This window comes from Scyliorhinus torazame, chromosome 5 (assembly GCF_047496885.1).
Source record: "Scyliorhinus torazame isolate Kashiwa2021f chromosome 5, sScyTor2.1, whole genome shotgun sequence".
Classification (NCBI taxonomy): Eukaryota; Metazoa; Chordata; class Chondrichthyes; order Carcharhiniformes; family Scyliorhinidae; genus Scyliorhinus; species Scyliorhinus torazame.
This window is the reverse complement of record NC_092711.1, coordinates 88,107,719-88,135,631: the sequence shown is the minus strand read 5'-3', so window position 1 is coordinate 88,135,631 and position 27,913 is coordinate 88,107,719. Positions and strand designations below refer to the sequence as shown.

General features: G+C 46.3%; 2 gene segments (V, D, J or C); both read left to right on the top strand.

Annotated features, from left to right (window-relative positions):
* Positions 1 to 9,340: 9,340 nt before the first annotated feature.
* On the top strand, positions 9,341 to 9,787 carry LOC140417775 (T cell receptor alpha variable 38-2/delta variable 8-like). The segment is given in 1 exon segment: positions 9,341 to 9,787. A coding segment is annotated over 1 exon segment (447 nt).
* A 16,862-nt stretch (positions 9,788 to 26,649) lies between these two features.
* LOC140417774 (T cell receptor alpha variable 38-2/delta variable 8-like) lies at positions 26,650 to 27,209 on the top strand. The segment is given in 2 exon segments: positions 26,650 to 26,695; positions 26,815 to 27,209. Coding segments are annotated over 2 exon segments (441 nt in total).
* Positions 27,210 to 27,913: the final 704 nt, after the last annotated feature.

The following is a 27,913-nucleotide window of genomic DNA, read 5'->3' as shown; positions in this document are numbered from 1 at the left end:
CTCCCATTATGGTTTTTTTGCCTTTGTGGTTCCTGAACTCTACCCACACAGACTCCACATCATCTGACCCTATGTCGTTTAGTGCTATTGATTTAATTTCATTCCTAATTAACAAGGCAACCCCGCTCCCTCTGCCCACCTCTCTGTCTTTTCGATAGGTTGTGAATCCCTGGATGTTTAAATGCCAGTCCTGAACCCCCTGCAACCATGTCTCTGTGATGCCTACCACATCATACCTGCCAGTCACAATCTGGGCCACAAGCTCATTTACCTTGTTCCGTACACTGCGCGCATTTATATATAGCACCTTTAATTCTCTATTGACCGTCCCTTTCTGTTTTCTTCGTGTGGTGGACCTTGGTTTACTGAGCCTTTCCATACACTGTGTCATATTTTGTGGGATGGGGACAATCGTAACGTCGTTGTGTTCGTGCGTTTCAAAAATGTATTTTACAACTCACGTGTATGTGGTCCGACATTCATGTTAAAAATACAGCTTAATATGTATCTTATCATACTCAGGGATTGAAAACAGTTCGGGCTTGAGGTTTTGGTAGCTTTGTGAAGATGCTTTCCAAACAAATAGACATCGTAATTATTGACATTTGGAATGAAGTCACGTTCGTGGAGATCGGCTATAATCCAATAAACATTTCTTCCCGTCTAATTTGCCACCATTTCTTGCCCCATATGATTCATTTTAGCAGATTCGAACGGTCGGTCCGGATTGTTTTTCAGGAAGACATTAATGTTTTTCATCAGATAAAAGAAGCAGGAGCCTATATAGCCGTCCGTGAACCTACCTAAGGTGGGGTAATGCTGGTCAGGTCTTCTCCAACAGCCCAAAAATCGATTCTACTTCGGACAAAGATTTTCAGGTGATTTCCGTCACGCTCTGTTTCAAGTTTATGTTACTGACGCAGGGTGAAATGTAATTAACCTGATGGTGCGACTGACAAGGTGAAAGTATCATTTCAGTCTCTTTGGGAATCTGTTCTGAAAGCTGTTTTTTCTGTTATGGTCAGTATTTCTCCAGAATTAAGCACTAGAGAAAATCCATCTAAAAGTATAGACAGTTCAGAGTTGCATGAAAACCATTGTGTAAATACTTCCAGTCACACGTTCGACAGTGGCATCAAATAAACAGATAATCTGAGGATGGCACGGCAGCGCAGTGGTTCGCACATTTGCTTCACACAGACAGTGACCCGGGTTCGATTCCTTGCTAGGTCACTGCTTGTGTGGAGTCTGTAAGTTCACCCCGTGTCTGCGTGGGTTTCCTCTGGGTGCTCCGGTTTCCTCCCACATGTTCCGAATGATGTGCTTGTTCGATGTGCTTGTCACTTTCCCCTCAGTGTACCCGAGCAAGCGAGAAGGGGATTGCACAGTAACTTCATTGCCGTGTTACTTGTGACACTAATAAAGATTATTATAAATGTCTGATTCGAGATCGTGCTTAAAATCAAGCAATGCAGACTATTTCCTCACCAGATAGACCGCACACATTGTGTGACTGTTTGCTCAATCGGATAATGTATGCTCTGACTATTAGTACGAAGTCTTACAACACCAGGTTAAAGTCCAACAGGTTTGTTTCGATGTCACTAGCTTTCAGAGCGCTGCTCCTTCCTCAGGTAAATGAAGAGGTCTGTTCCAGAAACACATATATAGACAAATTCAAAGATGCCAAACAATGCTAGGAATGCGAGCATGAGCAGGTGATTAAATCTTTACAGGTCCAGAGATGGGGTAACCCCAGGTTAAAGAGGTGTGAATTGTCTCAAGCCAGGACAGTTGGTAGGATTTCGCAGGCCAGATGGTGGGGGATGAATGTAATGCGACATGAATCCCAGGTCCCGGTTGAGGCCGCACTCATGTGTGCGGAACTTGGCTATAAGTTTGTGACATGAATCCCAGGTCCCGGTTGAGGCCGCACTCATGTGTGCGGAACTTGGCGATAAGTTGGCTATAAGCCCAACGCCAGCATCACCACATCATGGCTACTATCGACACCGCACAACGCCGGCATCTCCACATCCTGACTATTAGTATCTTTACAGAAAACAGTGAGCAGAAAGATTGCTGATCAGCTTCTCCGTCGGCTGACACGTGGACAGATCAATTATCCATACACCAGATTGCTGCTTGATGTAGTAACTTTAATTGAAAAAAAAATGGTTAAAGTTTAACTGTTCAGCCATAAAGCTATTGATTATAAATTTAGGTTTTGCTTATTTTTTAAATTTATGATAAGCGCATGATCAATAACATGTTGGAAATATTTGCATGGTTTATTTTCGCAGAACACATTGATTCCTCTTGATTTTCTCGCAGTCCCATTGCTCTCCAAACTCTGAGTCACTCCACATTTCATATCGATTTGTATAATCTGAGGACAACGGTTCAAATATGCAGCTCACCGCCAGTTTCTAAAGGGATGGGCTATCAATGTTGCTGCCAGTGAAGCCTACACCCTTGAAGGAACAAGCAAGCAGATTCTGTTCTAGTCCTTCAGAGGACACAGCATGTCTATTACTCCTCTTTTCTATCCTCAAGGCAGTCATAACAGTTAGAGCTAAGCACTGATCCTGAGGAACTCTGGCCTTTGTGCCACAATAACATTGGCTAGTCGGCTTGACAGACTCACCGTCATCGACTGACGCCCTTCAGATGATTTTCGCCCCCTTGGAAAAGGACAAACTGACCCTCGGCTTTTTGGATGCAACGTGAGATCTCAGTTTTTATTTTAATTATATTTGGGCCGTGTGCTTATTACAAAAATGCAGGTGAACACAAGAACAAAGAACAAAGAAAATTACAGCACAGGAACAGGCCCTTCGGCCCTCCCAGCCTGCGCTGATGCAGATCCTTTATCTAAACCTGTCGCCTATTTTCCAAGGATCTACTTCCCTCTGTTCCCCGCCCGTTCATATATCTGCCTAGATGCATCTTAAATGATGCTATCGTGCCCGCCTCTACCACCTCCACTGGCAAAGCATTCCAGGCACCCACCACCCTCTGCGGAAAAAACTTTCCACGCACATCTCCCTTAAACCTTCCCCCTCTCACCTTGAAATCGTGACCCCTTGTAATTGACATCCCCACTCTTGGAAAAAGCTTGTTGCTATCCACCCTGTCCATACCTCTCATAATTTTGGAGACCTCAATCAGGATCCCCCTCAACCTCCGTCTTTCCAATGAAAACAATCCTAATCTACTCAACTTTTCTTCATAGCTAGCACCCTCCATACCAGGCAACATCCTGGTGAACCTCCGCTGCACCCTCTCTAAAGCATCCACATCCTTCTGGTAATGTGGCGACCAGAACTGCATGCAGTATTCCAAATGTGGCCTAACCAAAGTCTTATACAACTGTAACATGACCTGCCGACTCTAGTACTCAATAACCCGTCCGATGAGGGCAAGCATGCTGTATGCCTTCTTGACCACTCTATTGACCTGCGTTGCCACCTTCAGGGTACAATGGACCTGAACTCCCAGATCTCTCTGTGCATCAATTTTTCGCAGGACAAGAAACACGAGGAAAAGAGAACATCGACACCTCGATCCTACACCCTGGGCCAATAAGATCATCGATATTTGCCTTAACTCCACTTTCCAGGTGACCCACATGAACACTGATTCGCCTGAAGTTCAAACATATCATTGGAAATCAGAATCACAAGTAGGGATAGACTGGCGGAACGTTGGAAGTGACGACGGTGAATAATGTCGACTTTGAGCAGGGAGAAAGGACAACCCGCGAATCAGATTCTCACATACTCCTCAGGAATGTTTCGACAGGTTGGAAAACATTTTCACAAATGTAGAAAAATCGAGTGAATCCGATTACAGAATAATCTCTACACAGACTTTATTCGTTAGAGCCTGTGTAAGGTAAAATTAAATGTACCTCGACAGACACCGCTGGCTATTAACAACGGTGTATCCATCTGTGTTTGTGTTGGAGTGTGTGTGCTGTGCGTGTGTACGTTGTGTGTGTATTTGTGCTTGTGTGTGCTTGCGTGTTTGCGCATCCCTGTGAAATATGTATCCATCCGTTTGTATCGGAACTTGTGCCTGGGCAATTATCTGCCTGTGTGTCTGCGTTTGTGTGTCTGTGTTTGCGAGTACGTGGTCGAGTATGCATATCCGTGGGGGCATCTCCAAATGTTTGTATGTGTGTCTCTGCAGGTACCAATGTAGGTTTCTCGAGATCACCTTCCCCGAGTGCTATCCTGTTCAGGACACAGGAGGGCGCTACTTCATCATCTATTAAATCATTTTCAGCCCAAACACAGTTGAGTGCCCGTCCATAACTTTCAAATATATTAACAGTTAATGTATCCTTTCCCCTTTCGTATTATATTTCCCACATTATTTCAGTTAAAATAATTAACGGGTCACTTCAACTCCAGGCAGCTTCAATGTTCAACTTAACGAAAGGACAAAAGAAGCATTGTGAGTGAGAAAGGCGGAGAAAATCATGTCGTGAAAATGGAATGAAGCAGCAAGAGGCATGCAGACAGGGAGAGCGCATGCAGAAAAAGAAAAAGTGAAAGAGGGAATGAGGGAAAGCGAGAGAGAGGGGGAAGTGGGAGACTGGAACAACGAGAGGAAGAAAACTGAAGGAGAGGCACCAAGAAAGAGGCACCTGCAACAGATGCTGAGTGGAGCAAAGAAATGCATCAGCGTGGGTGTGTGTGGATGTACCCGTTTGTGTGTGTGTGTACTTATCCATCCAAGTGTATTCCTGTTTATCATATAATCCCCACAGTGTAAAAGGAGGCCAACTGCCCCATCGAATCTGCATCTATCCTTCGAAGGAGAACTCTGCCAAGGCCCGATCCTCCGCCCAATCCCTGTAACCCCATAGTCGTTTGGACACTCGTGGAAAATGTAGCTTGACCAATGAACCCAACCAACACACCTTTAGACTGAAGGAGGAAACGGGAGCCTCCAGAGGAAATCCACGCTGACAATGTGCAAACTCCACTGCGGCAGTCACCCAAGACTGGAATTGAAGCTGGGTCCCTGGCGCTGTGAGGCAGCAGTGAAAACCACTGTGCCAGCGGGCCGTGTGTGTGATTTGTTTGTGTGCGTTCGAGTATGTTTGCATGTGTGCGTTTGTCCCTGTTTAGAACATAGAACATATAGTACAGAAAGAGGCCATTCGGCCCATCGAGTCTGCACCGACCCACTTAAGACCTCACTTCCGCCCTATCCCAATAACCACACCCAACCTTTTTGGTCACTAAGGGCAATTTATCATGACCAATCCACCTAACCTGCACATCTTTGGACTGTGGGAGGAAACCGGAGCACCCGGAGGAAACCCACGCAGACACGAGGAGAACGTGCAGACTCCACACAGACAGTGACCCAGCGGGGAATCGAACCTGGGACCCTGGCGCTGTGAAGCCACAGTGCTAGCCACTTGTGCTAACATGCTGCCCACAAACAAACGTTTGTCCGTGTATTTGCGATTTTGTGCATTCAATGTGTGTTGGTCTGTGTTTGTGTGTGTATATGTTTCTGTTTGTGTTTGTCTGTGCGTGTGCTTTGTGTGTAGCTGTGCTTTGGCTGTCTGCCTGACTGTGTCTGTGTGTGCATGTGTGCGTCTGTGTGTGCGTTTGTCAATGTTTGTTTGTGTGTGTGTTTGGTTTGTGTGTCTGTGCGCACGTGCCTGTGTGTTAGTGTTTATGAGTATGTCTGTGTTTGTCTGTGAATGTCTGCTGGTTCGTTGGTGCCTGTGGGTGTTGGTCTGTCTTTGTGTTTCTGCGTGCCTGAATTTGTGTGTGTGTGAATGTGTGTGTGCCAGTGTGTGTGGGTGTATGTGTGTGTATCTACCTGTGTCTGCACTTGCCTTGGCGTGGCTTTGTTTATGTTTGTGTATGTCAGCGTGTCTATTTATCTCTGTGTCTTAATGTGTGTGTGTGTTTGTCTGTCTGTATAGGGGGGGGGGCATGGTAGCATAGTGGTTAGCGCAGTTGCATCACAGCTCCAGGGTCCCAGGTTCGATTCCCCGCTGGATCACTGTGTGTGCGGCGTCTGCACGTTCTCCCCGTGTCTGCGTGGGTTTCCTCCGGATGCTCCGGTTTCCTCCCACAGTTCAAAGATCTGCAGGTTAGGTGGATTGACCATGATAAATTGCTCTTAGTGTCCAAAACGTTTGGGTTTGTGCTTAGGTAGGGTGCTCTTTCCAAAAGGGCCGGTGCGGACTCGACGGGTCGAATGGCTTCCATCTGCACTGTAAATTCTATGATAGTATGATCCTATAATGTCTGGAGGTGTGTGTGTGTTTGCCTTTGTGTGTGAGAGTGAGTGTGCCGATGTGTATGTGTGTGTGTTTATCTGTTTGGCAGTGTCTGTCTGTGCCCTTTAGGTGTTCCTGTGCCTGTTTTTATGTGTTTTGTGTGTGGCTCTATGTGTCCGTGCTGTCTCTGTGCCCGTGTGCCTGGTTTTGCGTGTCTATGTGCGTGAATGTATGTGTCCCTGTGTTTGTTTGTCTTTCCCTGTGTGTTGTTTTATTTGTGTGTTTGTTTGTGTGTGTATCTATGCGTGTTTATCTGTGTGTCTGTTTGCCCGCGTTTCTATCTGTTGCGTGTTTATTTACGCATGTTTGTTATCTGTCGGTGACCGTGTGTCTGTGCTTGTTTGTCTGTGTTTCTGTGCCTGTGGGTGCGTCTGTTTTTGTGTCCAAGTATGGGTGTCTCAGTGTGTGAGAAAATGAGTGCGTGCCTGTCGATATGTGTATCTGTGCTTTGAGTGTGTGCCTGTGAGTGTGCCTGTATTGTTTTGTGTATGTGTGTCTGAGTGTGCGCATGTTAGTGCCTGCACCTGACGATGGACAAAGAGAGATGGGGTGAGAAGCGCGATACCCTCAGGCAGACTTCGGGCGGAAACAGGCGAGGGTGGATGAGTTTATTTCACACCAGTGATACTGATTGGTTGACAGTTCGTATCTGTTTTTAAAAATCAGCCAATCCCCGCCGTGAGCAGCACCCTCAGTGTCTGAATAAGGGCAGTCATACGTGGTCTGTTTTTACTTTAAAATATGGGAATGAAAGGTTCCGCAGTTTGAACCATTCTGTTCTGCTAATCGGACTGCACAGCACACACCATGTGCTGCGTATATCCTTTACTGATAATCATGGTTCTGTTACCCGGTGAGTCGACGGTTCAATACACCTGTGTGCATTGATCAGGTTTACTCCCAAATGTTTAACACAGTCTGTTCTTTATTTCAGGAACAGAGGGAAAGGATTCAGTTTCCCAGGATCCGCCTGATGCGACGATTCAGGAGGGCGACACAAAATATTGAACTGCAATTACTCCACAACCGATACCTATCCCTACCGCTGCTAGTACATCCAGTACCCCGGGCAATCTCCGAGATATTTACTGAACAAGTACGGCAAGACAGGGGGAGATAAGTCGCCATATTTCCCCGATCGGTTTTCTGCTCATTTGGACCAGGAAGAGAAAACAGTTCCTTTAAGTATCACCGGGGTCCGTGTCTCTGACTCTGCTGTGTATCACTGTGCTCTGAGACACACACTGTTACAGAGCCACAGTCAGTCCACAGAAAAACCGGCAAGGCACTCTCACATCCTCTCATTGACTGTGAACTGATATCATGTGGGAAATCACAATGTGTGGATCAGCTTTGCTAAATATCTGTTTGTGTTAATTCAATCCAGCATCTTTCTGCTTGCTGCCGCCGCTCAGCAGATTATTTTAAGGGAATGTCGGGAGCTGACAAAACAGAGACATTAAGTCTCCCATATCCCACCTGTTCAGTATCCAACATTCACTGAAGTCCTCGTTCTTGCTGTGAGGAGAACAATTGCGCCTTCTACCCTTCCTCTACATTATTATCATTAATCAGAAATCAAAGAGCTTTGCTCTGAATTGCTGAATTGTGAAACAAGGGAAGGATGTCGTCCGCTGTTTGTGTCACACAATCCCTGCAATGCAGAAAGAGGCCATTCGGCCTATCGAGTCTGCAGGGATATTCAGAAAGACCACCTTACCTAGGCCCAATCGCCCGCCCTGTGACCGCACCTAACCTGCACATCAATAGGAGGAAACCGGAGCACCGGAAGGAAGACCACACAGAATGTGGAAGCTTCGCAAGGCAGTCACCCAAGTCCGGAATTGAACCCGGGTCCCTGGCGCTGTGAGGCTGCAGTGCTATCCATTGTGCTACGGTATCATTTTTGTTAATGTATGTTAATTACCTGAAATATATGAAAACTGTATTCTCCATGATCGGGGAGCCGATAAATCACCTTGTGGGAGCTTATCTCCCCTTCTATAACTTGAATAAATACGTTCTGAACTGAAACTATTTGAGTGTCGTCTGGTCAGAGGAACACTGTCGGTGTGAAGATTGATATTCACAACATATAATCCGTGACAAATATACAACAGCAGAGGGATACAGCAGAGATATTAATGTCAATTTCCGGCACTGATGCCACATTGAATATCTCACAGACTGGAGATCTGCATGGGCGAACCGTGGGCTTTCTGCACAAACTGTTCCTCGATGTGGGAGAACACTTTTAGAATTATTTAACAATCACGCCCTCCTGTGGAAGTTCATCGCCTTCTACTCAATAGGACGGATCCAAGAATACCCAATTTCGAAGGGAACAATTTACGCTCGGTGAAAATTTCAGGTTCAATTTCACTCTGTTTGCCCCGCCCAGCTCTGACGTCATGAATCGGAGAACAAAGAAACTGCGAGTTGATTGGATGATTTGAAGAATAATGGGTTGATTGGTTATTCCCTGCTATCTCTGCCAAGATCCAGCCAATCCGCAAAGAGGCTGGATATGAGTCCACCTCTACCCAGCTCTTGAGTAAAAACTATTTCAGGTGGAAGAAGCCTCTTCAAACCCGCCATCATCTCCATGTGAACATGTTCACTGTTACTTTATCCTTTATCTTCACAGCTGCTGCTGTCTTAACTGGTAAGTTCGAATGTTACGTAACTATGCGTTTCACATCTATCTCATAATTTGTATTTTAGCGTACAGCACAAAGAACACAGAAATATCCACGCCTTGATTCTAAGTGCAGAAACAACCATTAAGACCGATCTGAATTTAACGCTGAAAACTCTTCTGGAAATTCGCATTCTCCCCCCCCCCCCCCCCCCCCCCCCCACTGCCCCTATTCTTACCCCGCTGGAAAGTGCTGAAAGTTGTTCAAATGGCTTTTTGTTCTCAACAAAATCCCTCCTCCTTGAGTCACATTTTGTGGGGAATGTCTTTCTGCTTAACACTTCTGATTTAATTCCCAGGTAAGTGTTGGGAGTGATCGGTTGATAATGGGGATAGATAGTGGAGCGACGTTGTTTAATTTAATATCGCTCTGGGCTCTTACAGAGTATTGCCGAGGAGATTCGGTTTCACAGACACCAGCTGAAACCTCAGTACATGAAGGAGGTGACATTGAACTGTTCTGTAATTTCACATCTACAAGCAGCGACGTTCCTTACCTGTTCTGGTACCGTCAGTATCCCAGCGGCTCATTGGAGTACTTGTTGCAGAGGAACAGATACAGCGAGAAGACGGAGGGCATTCCAGAAAACCGCTTTTCAGTGAAGCTCGATGAATCTGGTCGGACCGTCCCGCTGAAAGTCTCTAAGGCACAACTGAGTGACTCCGCGGTGTATTACTGCGCACTGAGGCCCACAGACACACAGAACCCGCTGAACCTGTACAAAAACGGTCAAAACGTTAATGTGCGTACCAACATTTCAACGATGTTGTAATCAGAGATGGTCGAAGATCTCCCACCAGCGTCTCACCTTGCCGTTATACCTCTTACATTTAAGAATAATCGCTTTTTGTCACAAGTAGGCTCCAGTGAAGTTACTGTGAAAAGCCCCTAGTCACCACATTCCGGCGGTTGTTCGGGCAGACCGGTACGGGAATTGAATTCGCGCTGCTGCCTTGTTCTACATTACATGGCAGCGGTTTAGCCCAGTGTGCTAAGTCTCTTACCTAGATGGCTGTCATCTGAATATAAATTATACCCATTCTTAATTGCAAAATATACCAGCACAGTTAGCAGTGTGCGTTTGTGCAGCGTCTATTAAGAAATGCTGTTGGTGAATAACCAGGCTTGTGCAACACCAGGACATAAGACAATAATCAATTGAACTTAAGAATGAAAATTCCCAGCTGCTGCCTGTAGGTATTTCCCGTTCTGAGCTGCACAATGAACAACAAACCACACCAAGCATACTCAAATATTAACTTATATTTCCCCCTTGTTCAACTGGTGACGATGATCTTTGTCGACAAGCTGCAGGCTTTGTGTATATTTCCCCCTTCTGCGTTCATTCCTCTAAAATTGATATTCTGATTTTCTGTTTTCATCAAGTGTCCGAACGGTGTCAAGTTATGATCATATCCACCAGAGGGCGACATTTTCACACGTTTCCCGCTGCTCCCTCAAGGCGCACAGTTGACCGCATGGATTTGCTAAACTATAGAAGACGTGTCTAAATAAAGGAAGAAGATTCAACAATAACTTTAAGAAGGAAATGTAAAGGGAATTACTGGGGTATAAAGAAAATACAGTTTTTGAAAGACGAATAAGGAACACTTTCGGAGTGTCTTGGGCAATATAGTAAGAAGTCTTACAACACCAGGTTAAAGTCCAACAGGTTTGTTTCATAAGAACATAAGAACTAGGAACAGGAGTAGGCCATCTGGCCCCTCGAGCCTGCTCCGCCATTTAATGAGAACATGGCTGATCTTTGTGGACTAAGCTCCACTCTCCGGCCCGTACACCATATCCCGATGTCACTGGCTTTCGGAGCGCTGCTCCTTCCCCAGGTGAGATCGTGTGGCCTCATCCCTGACTCGAAGATTCTAGATTCTACTCCGTCATGCCCTTCCCGATATATTTCTTCTCAGTGACTTGCACAGTGAGCAGGTGCAGGGTGGTGACGGTGTAGGGAAGATTCAACCGTCGCTATTTCGGCTCCATCAGTTCCGAGTGCAGCTGAGAGTCACCGCACACTTCACTCAATATTGAGAGTGCGGTACCCCCGCCCACAGCTTCCGCTTGCTGCTCTCATTCTGACCCAATTGTGTTACTGGAGAGATTGCTGCTGCTGGTTCATTCCTCCCATTGGCCGGATCAGCAGTGCAGTGTGACGGGGATCTGTATTTCTGTCTCTGACAGAGGGTTTCTCTCATTGTAGAGTTACAAATTCAAGAAGGGTCATGAGGAACCATCTCGCTTCGCTCCTCATTGTTATCTCACTTCTCAGTAAGTATTTCCTTCCCAGTAACACTCCTTTCTCCTCCTGACTGCTGTAAGCCAGATGTTATTGTTCGTAAAATGACAGTGATTATTTTACAAATTATTTTATTGCTTAATATGAGGCTGGCTCTGATTGTCATTCTCGCTGTCACTTCTGTTAGAATGGAGCCATCAAGATACCGCGGAATAAAAGGAACCTGAAATAACGGTTACAGAGGAAAGTAATGTCACATTAACCTGCACCTTGAAAACAAGCGATTCCAGCCCTACTGTGTACTGGTACAGTCAGCAGCCAGAGAAAGCTCCAATATTCATGCTCCGTCTTATTGGACTGAATGTGCAAAGGAACACCGACCTCCATGATCTGTTTTCTTCTACGTTTGATAAAAAAAACAAGACTACCGAGCTAACGATCAGTAACACAATGATCTCCGACAGCGCCGTGTATTTATGTGCCATGGCGCCCACATTATTACAGAGCTATGGTGGGCCCTGTACAAAAACCCCACACTGGCAGTTCCAGCTGCTGCTCAGCAGGGGGCGCGTCCTCATGGGTAGCTCAGTTTCCATAGTGACAGTTACAAAATTTGTAAGAAAAAACACTCAAAAACAGCAAGAGGTGAGGTCCACTTGCACAGTTATTCCAGTTGACAATTGCAGCTCGCTTCATAACAGATATAAGATTGACGAATCGATCTGTGATTCCTTAACTCCTGCTTCTTGTTCATATCCTGGTGTACAGATTCACTCACTTAGTAAACTAGAGGTCTCACTGAACTATAACAAATGCAGCAATTTATGTACATGTCGAGCTTTTCAAATCATTACATGTCCCATGGAGTTTCAGAGGAACATTTAGGTCGTATGGCCAAAAACGTGGTCAAAGAGTTTGGATATTTGGCGTGGCACAGTGGCTAGCACTGCTGCTTCACAGCGCCAGGGACCCAGATTCAATCCTGGCCTTGGGCGCGTTTGTGGCGTTTGCACGATCTCCCCGTGTCTGATTTGGTTTCTTCCCTCAATCCAAAAATATGCTGTGGATAAAAATATGCAGAATAGGTGGATTAGGTGGATTTAATAAACCTCAATCAGGTCCCCCATCAGCCTTCTCTGCTCCAAGGAAAACATCCCCAACCTAACCAGCCTCTCTTCATAGCTGAAACACTCCATCCCCATCAACAACCTGGTGACTCTCCACTGCACCCTCTCTACTGCAATCAACCCATTGCTATAGTGTAGTGACCAGAACTGCACACAATACTCCAGCTGTGGCCTACAGCTCCATCATAGCCTGCCTGCTCTTTTTTCAACGGAAAATAAACTCAAATATTTCATAAACCTTCTTACCACTTGCCCTCTACCTTCAAGGGTCTATGGATATGCACCCGGGGTCCCTCTGGTTACTGTAATTCCTAGCATCCTCCCGTTCATTGTATATTCCCTTGCCTTTTTAGTCCTGCCAAAATGTATCACCTCGCACTTTTCAGAGTCCATTTGCCACTATTCTAAGGCTTTCGTCCTCACTATTAACCACATTAACGATTTTCTCGGAATCTGCGAACTTACTGATCATACCTCTTGCCAGCGTCCTTGGGTTACACGGAATGTGGAGCTGAGGCAATGGTCACCTTAGCCATGATCTCATTGAATTGTGGAGTAACTCGAGTGGCCGATTGACCGACTTCCTGCTCCTAAGTCGTATGCTCATGTGGCAATGAAAAGGCCCTGCATTTTCCCAAGTGAGTGTTCGTTATCCTTCAATGATGTGGTGAACCCTATGCCGCAGCCGGTTCGCGGTACTTGTTATCAGAAAATTATCACATCTTGCATCATTTCAGCAGAGAAATGCATTCCTCCGATTGCTAGCTACACTCCAGTGAAAGGCAAGGCCAGTAGTATTGGGCAGCCAATATCTGGATATAAATGTGTACGTGGCAAACCCGGAAGTGTGTAACTCGGGGAATTAACCTAATGACAGGAATGTTCTAGCACTCGGAATCGCAGATACACAGAACCACACAGTTCAGACGAGGCCCTTCGGCCCCTCGTGTCTGCACCAACACGCGAAAAACACCGGACCGACCGACCTAACCCTATTTGCCAGCACTTGGCCCATAGCCTTGAATGTTATGACGTACCATGTGCTCATCCTGGTACTATTTGAAGGATGTGAAGCAGACTGCCTCTACCACCCTTCCAGGCAGTTTATTCCAGACCGTAACCACCCTCTAGGTAAATAAGATTTTCCTCAAATCCCCCATAACCTCCTGCTCCTCACCTTGAACTTGTGTCCCTTCGTAACTGACCATTCAATTAAAGGGAACAGCTGCTCCCTATCCACCCTGCCCCTCATAATCTGTCCACCTCGACCAGGTCGCCCCTCAGCGTTTTGCTCCAGTGAAAACAATACAAGCCTATCCAACCTCTCTTCATAACTTAAATGTTCCATCACAGGCAACATCCTGGTGAATCTCCGCTGCACCCCCTCCAGTACAGTCACATCCTTCCTACAATGTGGCGACCAGAACTGCTCACAGTACTCCAGCTGTGGTCTTACGACAGTTCTGTACAATTCCAACATGACCTCCTTGCTTTTATTATCTATGCCTCTATTGTCCCTCCAAGCAGGGGTTGCGCGGTGACACAGGGGCTGTACAGTGGTTAGCACTGCTGCCTTGCAGCGCCAGGGACCCGGGTTCACTTCCGGCCGTGAGTGACTGTCTGTGTGCAGTTTCCACTTTCTCCCCGTGTCTGCGAGGGTTTCCTCTGGCTGTTTAAGTTTTTTTTCATTCTTATTACTTTATCAGAGTTACAAAGCTAGAGCTCAGAGTGTGGACAGGGGCAAACCCCTAATGCAGCTCCTTGCCTGCCCCAAAAACCAATTCAAATTTAATCCAATTCACGGTCCCCACAAAAGAAACATACCAGATGCAGGCATTACACCTGACCTCACACTCACCTTAGCCAAAAGCGATTTCCTCCCACAGTTCAAAGATGTCTAGGAAATCTGGATTGGCCATGCTAAATTGCCCCTTAGCCCCCCTTCGTCTCAATCGGGCGAAGTATGTCTCTGATCTGCGTAGGAATCCATCATCAGACATGTCGTGTCAATGGAAACTTCAAGTATTCTCGATCGACAAATTGATTTCTAGGGTCGCCACCAAAATTGGCCAACTCCCAACTTACAATGGCGAACGGCAAAGGCTGATGGGAAAGTCAGCCAACAAGACAGAAACCGGCAGGTGCAGGTTTGCTGTGTATTAAAACTCTGCAAAAGGCCAGACAACATCGATACCAGCGACCATCACCAGAACAATGTAGCAGCCACCTGCATACTGATGAGCAATCCCCGTGATCAATAAGTAACACACAAAGCAAGGCCAGGCTCCCCGGCGCAAACAGGAGCCAACACAAAAGAGGTGAACGAGCTCCTCAAGACCGCCCGTCGATCAGGGAACCACTCCAGTATTGGAGAAATCGAACCAAACGATTGGGACAAAGTCCAATCACTTGGGACCAGGTACAGGGTCCGCCCCGAAAGGCGGGAAGTCCCTGGGGACTATAAGAGTTAAGCCCCAAGTTCAAATCGCTCTCTTCACCTCTTCGTCCTGCCGGGTCACCCAGCAACACGAACCAACATTGACCGTGACCGGTGCAGTGACCACCGAACGAAGTAAGTCTTAATTCAGTGCTCGCTACAAGATAGGCGCTCCTAGCTACCAATCCGTACCAACTTCGAATCCCACAGACTCAGAACCCGAACGAAATGCCATTTATTCCCCCTGACCTCGTGGGCCAGTCCGAAGTTAAGTATAGGCCTGTTAGTTGTAGAAGTAGCTTAGACGTAGAATTTGTGTATGAGTAGCGATTACTGTGTATAATAAATGTGCTTTGATTTAAATCTTACTAATCGGTGTATTGGGTTATTGATCATTACTTGGACTTGAACCTCGTGGCGGTATCATAAAGATACCTGGAGACTCGAGAGCAAAGGTAATAAAACAGAGCAATTGAACCAAGGCAAAGTTAGCAACATTATTAAAGTCAAACCTGGCACATTGTGCTTCCATGTCCCAGACTGATGGTATTTCTCATGTTGCTCGGCGGTTATTGTATATTAAGCGTACATTGTAATAATAATAATCTTTATCAGTGTCACAAGTAGGCTTACATTAACACTGCAATGAAATTACTGTGAAAAGCCCCAAATCGCTACTTTCCAGCGCCTGTTCGGGTACACTGAGGGAGAATTCGGAATGTCCAAATTACTTAACCGCACGTCTTTTCGGGAATTGTGGGAGGAAACCGGAGCACCCGGAGGAAACCCACGCAGACACGGGGAAAACGTGCAGACTCCGCACAGACTCAAGCCGGGAATCGAACCCGGGTTCCTGGAGCTGTGAGGCAGCAGTGCAACCACTGTACCACCGTGCCGCCCATTAAGTACATTGTACATTAAGTACCGCAGCAGATATTGATCCATTCTGCATTTCGTTACAGGAACAGGTAATGAGGAGTCTTTGCCCTTGGACTAAGCTTGAAGAGCAGGCCATGATTTTCGCCTATCATTTGAGTGCTTCCCTCTGCTGCTAGGTAGATATTCCGGTTTTTAAAGTTACAATAAAGTTCGCGGCATGATAACTCTTAACATTGCCCAAACTCTTCCTCGGTTGATCTACATGGCAGAAAAATGTTCGGTAAATAGACTCTACTGCTTCCGTGAGCACAGACGCGAAAAGGAACCTCAGTGAAGCTGTAAATACTCACCGACGCTTCTCTATGGCACTTTAGATTTTCTCCAACTCTGTGCCACACTGCGCAGTAATTGACCTCCCTGTCCTCCACACCGAGAGCGCTTATACTGAGGTAACCGTTCTGTTTCGATTTGTCAACAACCGCCAGATATCGTCCTGAAACTTCAGCTTTCTTCGTTACTAAGGTGTTGGTGATGATCCATCTCGATGGCTGTATCGGATTCTCCTGAAACCATTGTATTTGGAACATGGTGGGATCTTAATATTGTCAATCTAACTTCACCAAATCCTATTCTGACACTGTTATTGTCACCGGCAACGAAGTTACTGGATATGCGCATAGCCCACCTGCATCTGTTCCCATCACTGTTTCATAGAATTTACAGTGCAGAAAGAGGCCATTCGGCCCATCGAATTTGCACCGGCTCTTGGAAAGACCCTATCCCCATAACCCAGTAACCCCACCCAACACTAAGGGCAATTTTGGACACTAAGGGCAATTTATCATGGCCAATCCACCTAACCTACACATCTTTGGACTGTGGGAGAAAACCGGAGCACCCGGAGGAAACCCACGCAGACACGGGGAGGATGTGCAGACTCGGCACAGACAGTGGCCCAAGCCGGAATCGAACCTGGGACCCTGGAGCTGTGAAGCAATTGTGCTATCCACAATGCTACCGTGCTGCCCCAAAATCTGGCCCAATATCGCCCAAATTTTCACTTGCAACATAATATCTCACACTTTGTAGCCAATCACTGACCGTTTCTTCCTGCCTCGGTATTTGTTCTCGACCGGCTGCACTTGTGACTTTTTGAGCTCTGATGTGAAACAACAAATCTTCACCATATCTTCATCTCTTTCACTTTCTGCCTTCATCTCTCCCTCATTTTTTTGATTCTGTCCCACTAATTATCACTCGTTATCTCCCTCATTTCTACCATTTCCTTTCATCGTGTTCATCTCCCAACATCTCGAACGTTTTCGATCTATTTAGCTCACTCTTTCTATCACAGTCTCTCCCTGTAAATCTGTCATTTGTTTTTCTTCATTTATTCGTTCCGATTTCTCAGTATTGCTGCATTTTTCCCTCTCACAGTATATTCATCTAAATTCTCCGTTCTCTCTCTGTCTCGCTCTGTTTGCCTTCATGTCTCTCTTTCATTATCTGCCATTGTCTTTCCTACTGTTTATCTCCCTGTTTGGAAGAACAGCCCGCACTGCACAGTTATACTCAGTCCATATCTGTTGGTTGATTTCGACCTCCGTTGGTACATAGATATTCGGGGTAAGCTCCGTGATATTTACTGAAATGTGTAACTGCGGACATAGAGCTAGGTCCCAGGAATTCGGCGACCGGATTTCTCTTGAATTGGACAAGGGCAACGAGGCATCGCAATTAATTGTCCGAGAGGTAAGTACTCGCTGAGGTTTTTGTACCAGCTCTTGTCTTTTATTTGACGCGCTGCCTCGCTGCGCAGTAATAGACCGCTCCGTCCTCCACACTGAGGCTGCTTATATTGAGGTAACCAGACTTTGTCGACTCGTGGCCTATGCCAGATATCGTCCAGAGATTTCATCTTTTTTCAGTGTTACCGCATTGCTAATTATCCATTTTGGAACTTGTGTCTGTTTTTGTAGATACCATTGCATGGTGAATATCAGCTGGTCTGCATATTCACAGTCTAACTGCGCCGATCCTTCTTCTAACACAGTTAAGGACACCGGAGATTGAGTTACGGGGACTACACGCAATCCGTCTGTGAATGATGAATGAGCATAAGAGCATCGTGTTAAAGAGGATCGATCGAGAGTTGTGTCTATCTGTCTGGGTGTGTAAATTCCCATTTACCAGGCTGCACGGTAACACAGTGGTTAGCACAATTGCTTCACAGCTCCAGGGCCCCAGGTTCGATTCCGGCTTGGGTCACTGTGTGTGCGGAGTCTGCACATCCTCCCCGTGTGTGCGTGGGTTTCCTCCGGGTGCTCCAGTTTCCTCCCACAGTCCAAAGATGTGCAGGTTAGGTGGATTGGCCATGATAAATTGCCCTTAGTGTCCAAAATTGCCCTTAGTGTTGGGTGGGGTTACTGGGTTATAGGTATAGAGTGGAGGTGTTGACCTTGGGTAGGGTGCTCTTTCCAAGAGCCGGTGGGCCGAATGGCCTCCTTCTGCACTGTAAATTCTATGATTCTATGATAAGATATTTAGATAAAGTCGCCACAGTCCCAGATTGTCGTAGGTTACTTTCCCCTTTGAGGGGGAGAGCTGAATGGTGGCGATTTAACCTGAGCATCCCCACCCCTCCGTCAAGGGACAGTTGAGAATGCAGGTTCTTCATTAATAACCTCAGCCGCGATGGAAATTGAACCCGCGCTTGCATCACTAATGAGCTTTCCAGCCAACTCAACTAAACCGGCCGCCAAGATCGATCTTCTGATCAACTATAAAATACAAGCAAAAACTCTTGCGTCAATCTGCTAAATTATCCTGGTGATCTTAACCCTGGACTTACGATGCAACAGCGCTGTCAGTATTATCAGAAACATGTCTGACTCAATCTCTCTCAGTGAACGGGAATGTAATAAGTCAGGGATTGAGAAGGAGGAAGGGAACCCGGTCTCGTTATAGCTCATTGTTCCACCCACACACTGCAGGAGGCCAGACCCATTGTGACCAAATTCAGGGCAGCACAGTGCTTAGCACAGTTGCTTCATAGCTCCAGGATCCCAGGTTCGATTCCCGGCTTGGGTCACTGTCTGTGCGGAGTCTGCACGTTCTCCCCGTGTGTGCGTTGGTTTCCTCCGGGTGCTCCGATTTCCTCCCACAGTCCAAAGATGTGCGGGTTAGGCAGATTGAGCATTCTAAATTGCCCTTCGTGTTCAACAAGGTTCGGTGAGGTTACAGGGACAGAGGATGGAGGTGTGGGGCTTAAGTGAAGTGCTCTTTCCAAGAGCCGGTGCAGACTCGATGGGCCGAATGGCCTCCTTCTGCACTGTAAATTCTATGAAGTTACCATCCCTATTGGCGTTGACGTGGCCACACGGGACTTTAGGATTAGCATGCTTCAGTTTGACTGCCCCTGCTGGCGGATTCGGTTCCATCGGGATTTGAATGGGTGGATCCATTGGGTGGATTTAGTGTTAATTGATTTAGATTTTTTTAGAAGTGTCAAATATTGCCTCCTGGAAATGTAAATTGGAGCTGATGAGATATTTCTCGCGATGTTTATGCTTCAAAAAATGTTATTCAATAAGTGTTCACATGGGTAAAATTAGTTTTTCGGAAAAGAAAATCTGAAGACATGGGCGAAGGTGTGGAGGCTATAGGCTAGAATTGTACCAGGATCTGGAGACTTCACAAAGGAGAACGGTGCAGAGAAACTGAGATTGTTCTTGTTATATCAAACCAGTAAAAGGAAAGACTCACTTAGGAATCGCTGTGGGCGTAACTGTTTCCACTAAAATGACAGCCCAAGCATCCCTAATTAAGAGGAAAAAGACCGAGAGGTGGTAGATTCCTTCATTAAAATGAGATGTGTTCAAATCTAGAATTGACTGCCTAAAAAGGCTGGCAGGAAAAAAAATTAAATGTAACTTTTAAAAGGGAATTATCTAGGAAAGGGGAATTGGCGGGCTATGTGAAAAAATGCGGGTGGGGTTAGGCTGAAAGACGAATTGTTTAATTATCTCATAAGATACAGGTTGGATAGGCCGAAAGGGCTCATGCCATTTTCGGACTTCCTGATATTTACCTTCCTTCATTCTTCTACCGTCTATTTATTTGCAGCCATTTGAACAGTGAGCAGTTGCAAGATGGTCTCAGACGTTTGGAGACTCAAGCGTTGCTAATTCCGCTCCGTCAGTTCTGAGTGCAGCTGCGCACACTGCACTCAACATTGAGTCTGCGGCAGCCCGCCCACAGCTTCCGTTTGCTGCTCTGCCCTGATTGGGTTATTGGCTGCTCCGTTTATTGGCTGAACCAGCCGTGCAGGGGGGCGGGGAACTGTATTTATGCCTCTGACAGAGGTTTTCTCTCTCTGCACAGTTACAGAAGGACCATGAGGAACCGTGTCACTCCGATCTTCATCGTTATATCATTTTTCAGTAAGTCCGAGTAACACTCAGTCTCCTCCTCATTGTTCTAACCCAGATGTTATTATTGATCAAATAATAATGATGCTGATTATGATGCGTCAATAGATGAATATGGGACTGATACTGTTGTTGTTTTTCCTCTATTTTGATATCAGAATGGAGCCACCAAGACACAGTGGAGCAACCGGCTGCAAAAATGACGATTGAAGAAGGAAGTAATATCACATTAACCTGCACTTTGAAAACAAGCGATTCTGATCCGTATGTGTACTGGTACAGTCAAAGCGCCGGGCACCCTCCATATTATCTGCTTCATATTCTGGGAGGGAAACTATTCAGACACAGCAACATCAGTGACCGCTTTTCAGCTACTTTAGATAAAACTGCGAAGATTACCAAGCTAATGATTGCCAACACCCTGATCTCTGACAGTGCGGTATATTTATGCGCCCTGCAGCCCACAGTGATACCGATCTCGTGGACCCCTTACAAAAACCCCACAGTGAGAATTCCAGTTAGTGCTCAGCAGAGGGTGCTCACACACCGATTATCAGACGTTATAATCCAGCCTGCACAGTGAGTGTCATAGTCAGGGACCATCGTAAAACAGCAACAAACGCAACCCCCTATAAGAACAGAGAATAACCACTTCCAGTCATATCATTCACAGCCTTCCGGATTTACCATTGAGTTCAGCAATTTCGGACTGTGAACTCTCTCCTCCACCTTCACTCCATTTTTTTCGATCAATTTATTTTCATATCTTTCATCGATCCGTTTTTTCTTGACCATTGTCTCCCCTCCCCCACTCCCCGACACTGGGGTCATCTGTACCTTGGTAGTCCTTTGACACATTGCTTACCGCTGTACTGCCATTGACACATTCTGAGCTCTTAATGTGCCAATAACAGTATCCTTCTTAGCCATTATCACCAGCATATACATTCCATTTGTGCGCCTGTCCATATATTTGTTAATCTCCACCTATCACTGATCCACTATCTCGTTCCCCCATCCGCTCCACGCCCCTCCCCCACAACAGTATAAATCTGACGTAATTTCCAGTTCGCTCCAGCGTTGACAGAGTCATCCAGAAACGTTAGCTCCATTCTCTCTCCACAGATGCTGTCAGACCTGCCGAGTTTTTCCAGCATTTTATGCCTATGTAAATGCAGTAATATTACTGTGCCATTTACACGAGCAAAAGTGAACATTACCAATCACTCTATGGTGCTTTCATTCACCCCCCCCCCGCCCCTTTAATGCCTTCCTCTGTGATTTTTCGAGCCAACTGTCTCCATCCGTTGCCCAGAAGTCAAAACATTTTCTTCTTCCATCTTTAAATTAAACTTTTCAGATCATTAATAGTTCTTTGGACATTAATTCAGAACTATTCCATCCCAGATGCCCATAGATTCATCCTCAGTTTTCTCGGAGGTCGGTAATACGGATTTTATTCAATATTGAACAATTCACTAACCCTGACACGCATCTGTTGACTTTGCATTCCTCCAAATGGAACGGGTGTGTAAGTATTGCCTCTGTTACAGAGAGTGGGGGGGGGGGGGTATATAATGTTCGGTGGGAAGGTTATTATTGATTTAAGATCGTTACCCGTTGATTCTCTGTGTGAGATTTTATCTGCTGTTGCCCTTACTACAGCAGATGTTGCTGTCTTGCCTGCACTTACTGGACAGGGTGCTCCAGCTGTTCTATGCTTGGCATTGTTGTATCAGCAGTTCACTGGAATGGGGCTCGATAGTTTTGCTCTGTCAGAAGCTATCGTGATTGATTGGACCGCAGAGCTACCCATGTAACCGTCACGTGGGACGATCTCACTGGTCATTATTTCACTTTTAAATCAATATTTTCTTCCCAGATAAAATCCATTCAGCCCATTTCTCCTGCCATCTAGTTGTTATGGATATACTGATGATGCTGATGCTGATGAAATAATGATCATTACTACCATTTCTGTTAGTATAGGAGGATTCAGAAAATAATTGTATTCGCTGGAGTTCAGAAAAATAAGGGGAGACCTCAGATAAACTTATAAACTTACAACAGGACTGAACGGGGTATTTGCAGGAGGGATGTTCCCGATGGTGGGCGTGTCCAGAACCAGGGGTCACAGTCTGAGGATACGTGGCCGACCATTTTGGACAGACATGAGGAGAGATTTCTTCACCCAGTGAGTGATCAGCCTGTGGAATTCGTTACCACAGGGAGTAGTTGAGGCCAAAATATTGTCTGTTTTCAAGAACAGTTAGATCCAGCACTTCGGGCGAAGGGGATGACAGTATTTGGGGGAATGTGGGATTAGGCGCTTGAGTTCGATGACTCATAATGAATGGCTGAGCAGTCTCGATGTTCCGAATGGCCTCCTTCTGTTCCTATTTTCTCTGTTTCTCCATCAGAACCGAGCCAATAAGACACATTGGGACGGTGGGTTGCTGAAATGAGGCTTGCAAAGGAAAGTAATATCACCCCAAACTACACCTTAAATCAAGTTTTTCTGAATGTTCAGTGTTCTGTTCGTGTTAACAGCGCTATCATCCTCCAGGGCACATGCATAATCTCTGCAGAGGGAGAAAAACCTGGAACCTCGATGTTACTGATCGGTTCTATTCCACGTTTAGCAAAACTATCAAAATCACCGAGCTGACGGTCATCAAAGCCCTGATCTCCGACACCGCCGTGTATTTCCGTGCCATGAGTCCCCACGCTGCGATCGAGATAAAGCAGGTCAAACACAGTGACAATTCCAGTTACTACGCAGCAGAGGGCGCTCGCAAACAGGAGCAATAATTCAACCTGTAGGGTGAGAGCCAGAGGAATCTATCTCAAAATGCAATAAACACAAAACGCAACAATCACGGGTGACGTCTACTCGCAAAATTATAATACTTGATGATTTCAATTCGCAATATATTCAAAATGATCTTCACAAAGGCAACTGTGCAGCCTTAATTGTCCTTGAGACTTAACATTTATTTCCCCACACTGCCCCATCGAGTCGCCAGTTCCCACGTTTCACCCATAATCGTTTTACTTTCTTTCTTCTGATATTTAGATTAATGATTTAAAACTCAATTTTCTGCTCGGCATATTATTTCAGTCAGGCAAAAGTCCAGCTTTCCAAATATCAAAATAGTCAGCCCAGGCCAATGAATAACCACATAATCTTTCCTCTTCAGGCCGCCGGCATCGGAACATCTATCCGATATCCACGAGAGGGCGAGAGGCCGGCAGCTCACAATATCGCTGGTGGGGTTCGCAGCACCTGCAGCGAGTTGAGTAAGACTCATCCATTTTGAAATAAACATAGGTTTAATGGTTGAACTCAACTTACCTCAATGGTTTGGAGAAGCTAATGCAGGCAATAATCATCACGAAGACATTCTCATATCGCAGGGTTTGCGCCTGATATTGGTCAGAGCACAGAGAGAGGGAGGGAAGGCGTGTCTGATGTGGGAAAGGATGTGAGAATGAGACTGAAAGACTCCCTTTGACCTGTTTTCTGAATTACTTCACTCTAACCATTTGGGTACCGTGTGTATTTCTACTCCGAGTGGACGTGGCATGAAAAGATTTACTGGGCGGCTGATATGAAGTCTAATGAATGAGAACTCTCTTTACACGTCCCCCAGACGCTGTGAACCTGCTCTTTGACCTTTGCTCCTGGGTTTTGAACAGAATAATGCAGAATTTCTGAAAAGCGCTGACGACCTTCTCTCATAAAGATATCCCAAATCCGAGAGCCGTGGCCCAGTGAATAAACGACAACGAACCAGATTGAAGTTAATCGTTTGATGGGTGTGTCCAGAACCAGGGGTCACAGTCTGAGGATTCAGGGTAAACCATTTCGGACAGAGATAAGCAGACATTTCTTTACGCAAAGAGTAGCGAACCTGTGGAATTCGTTACCACAGAAGCAGTTGATGCTAAAGCTTTGAATATATTCAAGAGGCGGCTGGATATAGCAATTGGGGAGAATGGGAGTAAAGGCTATGGGGAGAAAGCAGGATTGGGCTACTGAGTAGGATGATCAGCCATGGTCGTGATGAATGGCGGAGCAGGCTCGAAGGGCCAAAAGGCCTCCTTCAGCTCCTAACTTCTATGTATCTATGTAAACAGTAAGAAGCCTTACAACACGAGGCGAAAATCCAACAGGTTTATTTGGAATCACGAGTTTTCGGGGCGCAGCTCCTTCATCAGGGACGTAGCTCCCTCGCCTGATGAAGGAGCTGCGCCCCGGAAGCTCATGGTTGCAAACAAACCTGTTGGACTTTAACCTGGTGTAAGACTTCTTACTGAGCTCACCCCAGTCCAACGCTGGCATCTCCACACCATTTTAAACAGAAGGAGCCACTGAACGAAATCCTGCTTACATTAGTTGGAAATGTTCATTCTTTAAGAATGTTCAGTTGCTTGTGCAGTGATAGTTCGCGCCGTTGCTCTAAAGTGAAAGATCTATTCTTTTTAGCCATATGCTCACACACAATTTTTCTTTCAGGAATATTAGCAAAGGATTCCAGAGCAAATATGAAGCCGTTGAACCGCATCGTAAGCTTTCCTTCCGGAGCAAACAGGTCCTCGCGGTGGACATGAATAAGTCGTTTCTGTGGACGCTGCCTTTGTATCACAAGACCGACTGGCGGGTCGTCAGCATTGCCGACAAAATATGTAATCATGGTGAGACAATTGGCTCAGTGATTCATGAGAGAAAGCTCACAGGCGTCACGGCTGCCAATCCCGTATGGGCAACACTAAACTAACTGTCAGAAACGGAGTTTCCGAATTACCCAAATTCAGGAACAACCCCGTGTTTGACTGTGCAGTAAACAGAAAAGGGATGGAAATGGCGCAGTGGTATTGTCATAGAGTCATAGGATTTACAGTGCAGAAAGAGGCCATTTGGCCCTTCGAGTCTGCACCGGCCCTCGGAAAGAACAAACAACAAAGAAAAGTACAGCACAGGAACAGGCCCTTCGGCCCTCCAAGCCCGTGCCGACCATGCTGCCCGACTAAACTACAATCTCCTACACTTCCTGGGTCCGTATCCCTCTATTCCCATCCTATTCATGTATTTTTCAAGATGCCCCTTAAATGTCACTATCGTCCCTGCTTCCACCACCTCCTCCGGCAGCGAGTTCCAGGCACCCACTACGTGCTGTGTAAAAAGACTTGCCTCGTACATCTACTCTAAACCTTGCCCCTCGCACCTTAAACCTATGCCCCCTAGTAATTGACCCCTCTACCCTGGGGAAAAGCCTCTGACTATCCACTCTGTCTATGCCCCTCATAATTTTGTAGACCTCTATCAGGTCGCCCCTCAACCTCCGTCATTCCAGTGAGAACAACCCGAGTTTATTCAACCTCTCCTCATAGCTAATGTCCTCCATACCAGGCAACATTCTGGTAAATCTCTTCTGCTCCCTCTCTAAAGCCTCCACATCCTTCTGGTAGTGTGGCGACCAGAATTGAACACTATGCTCCAAGTGTGGCTCACTGAGGTTCTATACAGCTGCAACATGACTTGCCAATTCTTATACTCAATGCCCCGGCCAATGAAGGCAAGCATGCCGTATGCCTTCTTGACTACCTTCTCCACCTGTGTTGCCCCTTTCAGTGACCTGTGGACCTGTACATCTAGATCTCTCTGACTTTCAATACTCTTGACGGTTTTACCATTCACTGTATAGATCATGCTATTGAAGCCCACACCTCCCACCCTCCTGTAACCCAATAACTCCACCTAACCTTTTGGACACTTAAGGGGCAATTTAGCATAACGAATCCACCTAACCTGCACATCTTTGCACTTTGGGAGGAAACCGGAGCACCCGGAGGAAACCCACGCAGACACGGGGAGAATGTGCAAACTGCACACAGACAATGACCCGAGCCGGGGATCGAATCTGGAACCCCGACGCTATGAGGCAGCAGTGCTAACCGCTGTGCCACCATGACGGCCCGTGTCGCCTGGCTAGTAATCCAGGGATCCAGGGTCATGCTTTGATGGCTCGAGTTCGAATCCCGGCATGGCAGATTAAGGTGACCATGAAACCATTGTCAATTGTCAAACCCACCTGATTTTCAAATGTCCTTTAGGGAAGAAATCTGCCGTCCTTACCTGATCTGGCCTAAATGTGACTCCAGACCCACAGAAATGTGGTTGACTCTAAAATGCCCTCAGGGATGGGGAATAAATGCCGGTGCAGCCCGCGACGCCCACATCCCACGAACGAATCAAAATAAACACTGGTGTAATTTTCACCATCCAGCGGACGGTGGATGTAAAGCGGACTTATACCCACTGAAATGCACTGGATCTCTGTCATCACTGGCAGGCAGAGCACCACCCCGCCGTTTCACTCTGCCATTGGGGACAGCAGGAAGTGACGTGAGGGCAGCCGGAGATAGGACAGCAGATAGTTGGGGGCGGGGTTTTGGATAGAAGGCTTTAAACATCCAAATTCCTTTTTTACAGTGCTGACAGCGACAATGCGTCTACTCAGCATCTGGGTTGTGTGCGGAGCGCTTCTAACAGGTAATTGTGGACCAAACACATTTCACATTTTATCTCATTTTTCACATGTGGCTTAAAATGGATTTTTAACAGTCCTTGGACCGATCTTTTCTTCTATTTGAACCTGTTTTATTTTTCAGATCTGAGTTATGGAGATTCTGTCACGCAGCCGCTGTCCTCAGATGTTAAGACAGAAGGACAAGAGTTGACTCTTACCTGCAGATATGATACCACAGCGAGCAATTACTATTTATACTGGTACCGGCAGCATGCAGACTCCGAACCTGAGTTTATATTGTGGAAACATTCGGGGGGTAATGAAGATAAAGCAGATTTTGCTAAAATCCGTTTCTCTGCCGAGCTCCAGATCTCGACTAAATCCACCAGTTTAACCATCTCGGCTCTGCAGCTGGCTGACGCTGCCGTTTATTACTGCGCTCTCAGACTCACAGTGATAGGAAACAGGCTCTGCCCTGTACAAAAACTATCTTTAACTGCAGATAGCAGCCCCTTTCTGACGCGGTTGTTAGGCTGATGCAACCACAAGGTTAAGCGGGAGGAAATCAAACTAACCGCCAATGAAACTGTTCCCAGCAGCGGTTGAAAACTGAAACTGCAGAATTCAAGATGACAGACAGATCAGCAATCACATTGGAATTCACCCTGTCTTTAATCGTATGCTGCCGCGCATCCGGATTCTCCCGCCTCTCCTCTCCGTGTCTCTCTGGCTCAGTGAGGCCAGTTGGTAGTGATCTGGGCCATGATTGAAAAGAAAACTGCCGGAGCGCCGCTACAGTCAGTCTCCTGATAATCCTGGTCTGTAAATGATCACCAGGAAACTGGATTGTTAATGACAGCAGAAATCACCCCAGCGCGAAGGAAGCATTCTGACGCACAATGGTCACTGGGTACACACTACTTTGAGTTTGTTTCAAAGATCACAGTCACTATCTTGTTACTTCTGCTTATTTTGTGTACCTTGTCTCTGACCCAGCATAACTCTCCGTTTCAATCAAAGCTGTGAACAGGCCGCGGCCAAAGGCTACAGGAGTGTTCGTGGCCTTTTCTTGTTGAGTGATGCATTTTGTTGAAAACATCGCTGTGACTTTTATTGACAGGCAGAGTTTTTCCTTCGTTTTGAGCGCGGGATAGGCTGACTGGGACTTTCAGTGTGCAGATTCCACTCTCCGGGACCTTTGACTGGATCTCCTTGTATCGGCCCAGATTTCTGCACCTTCG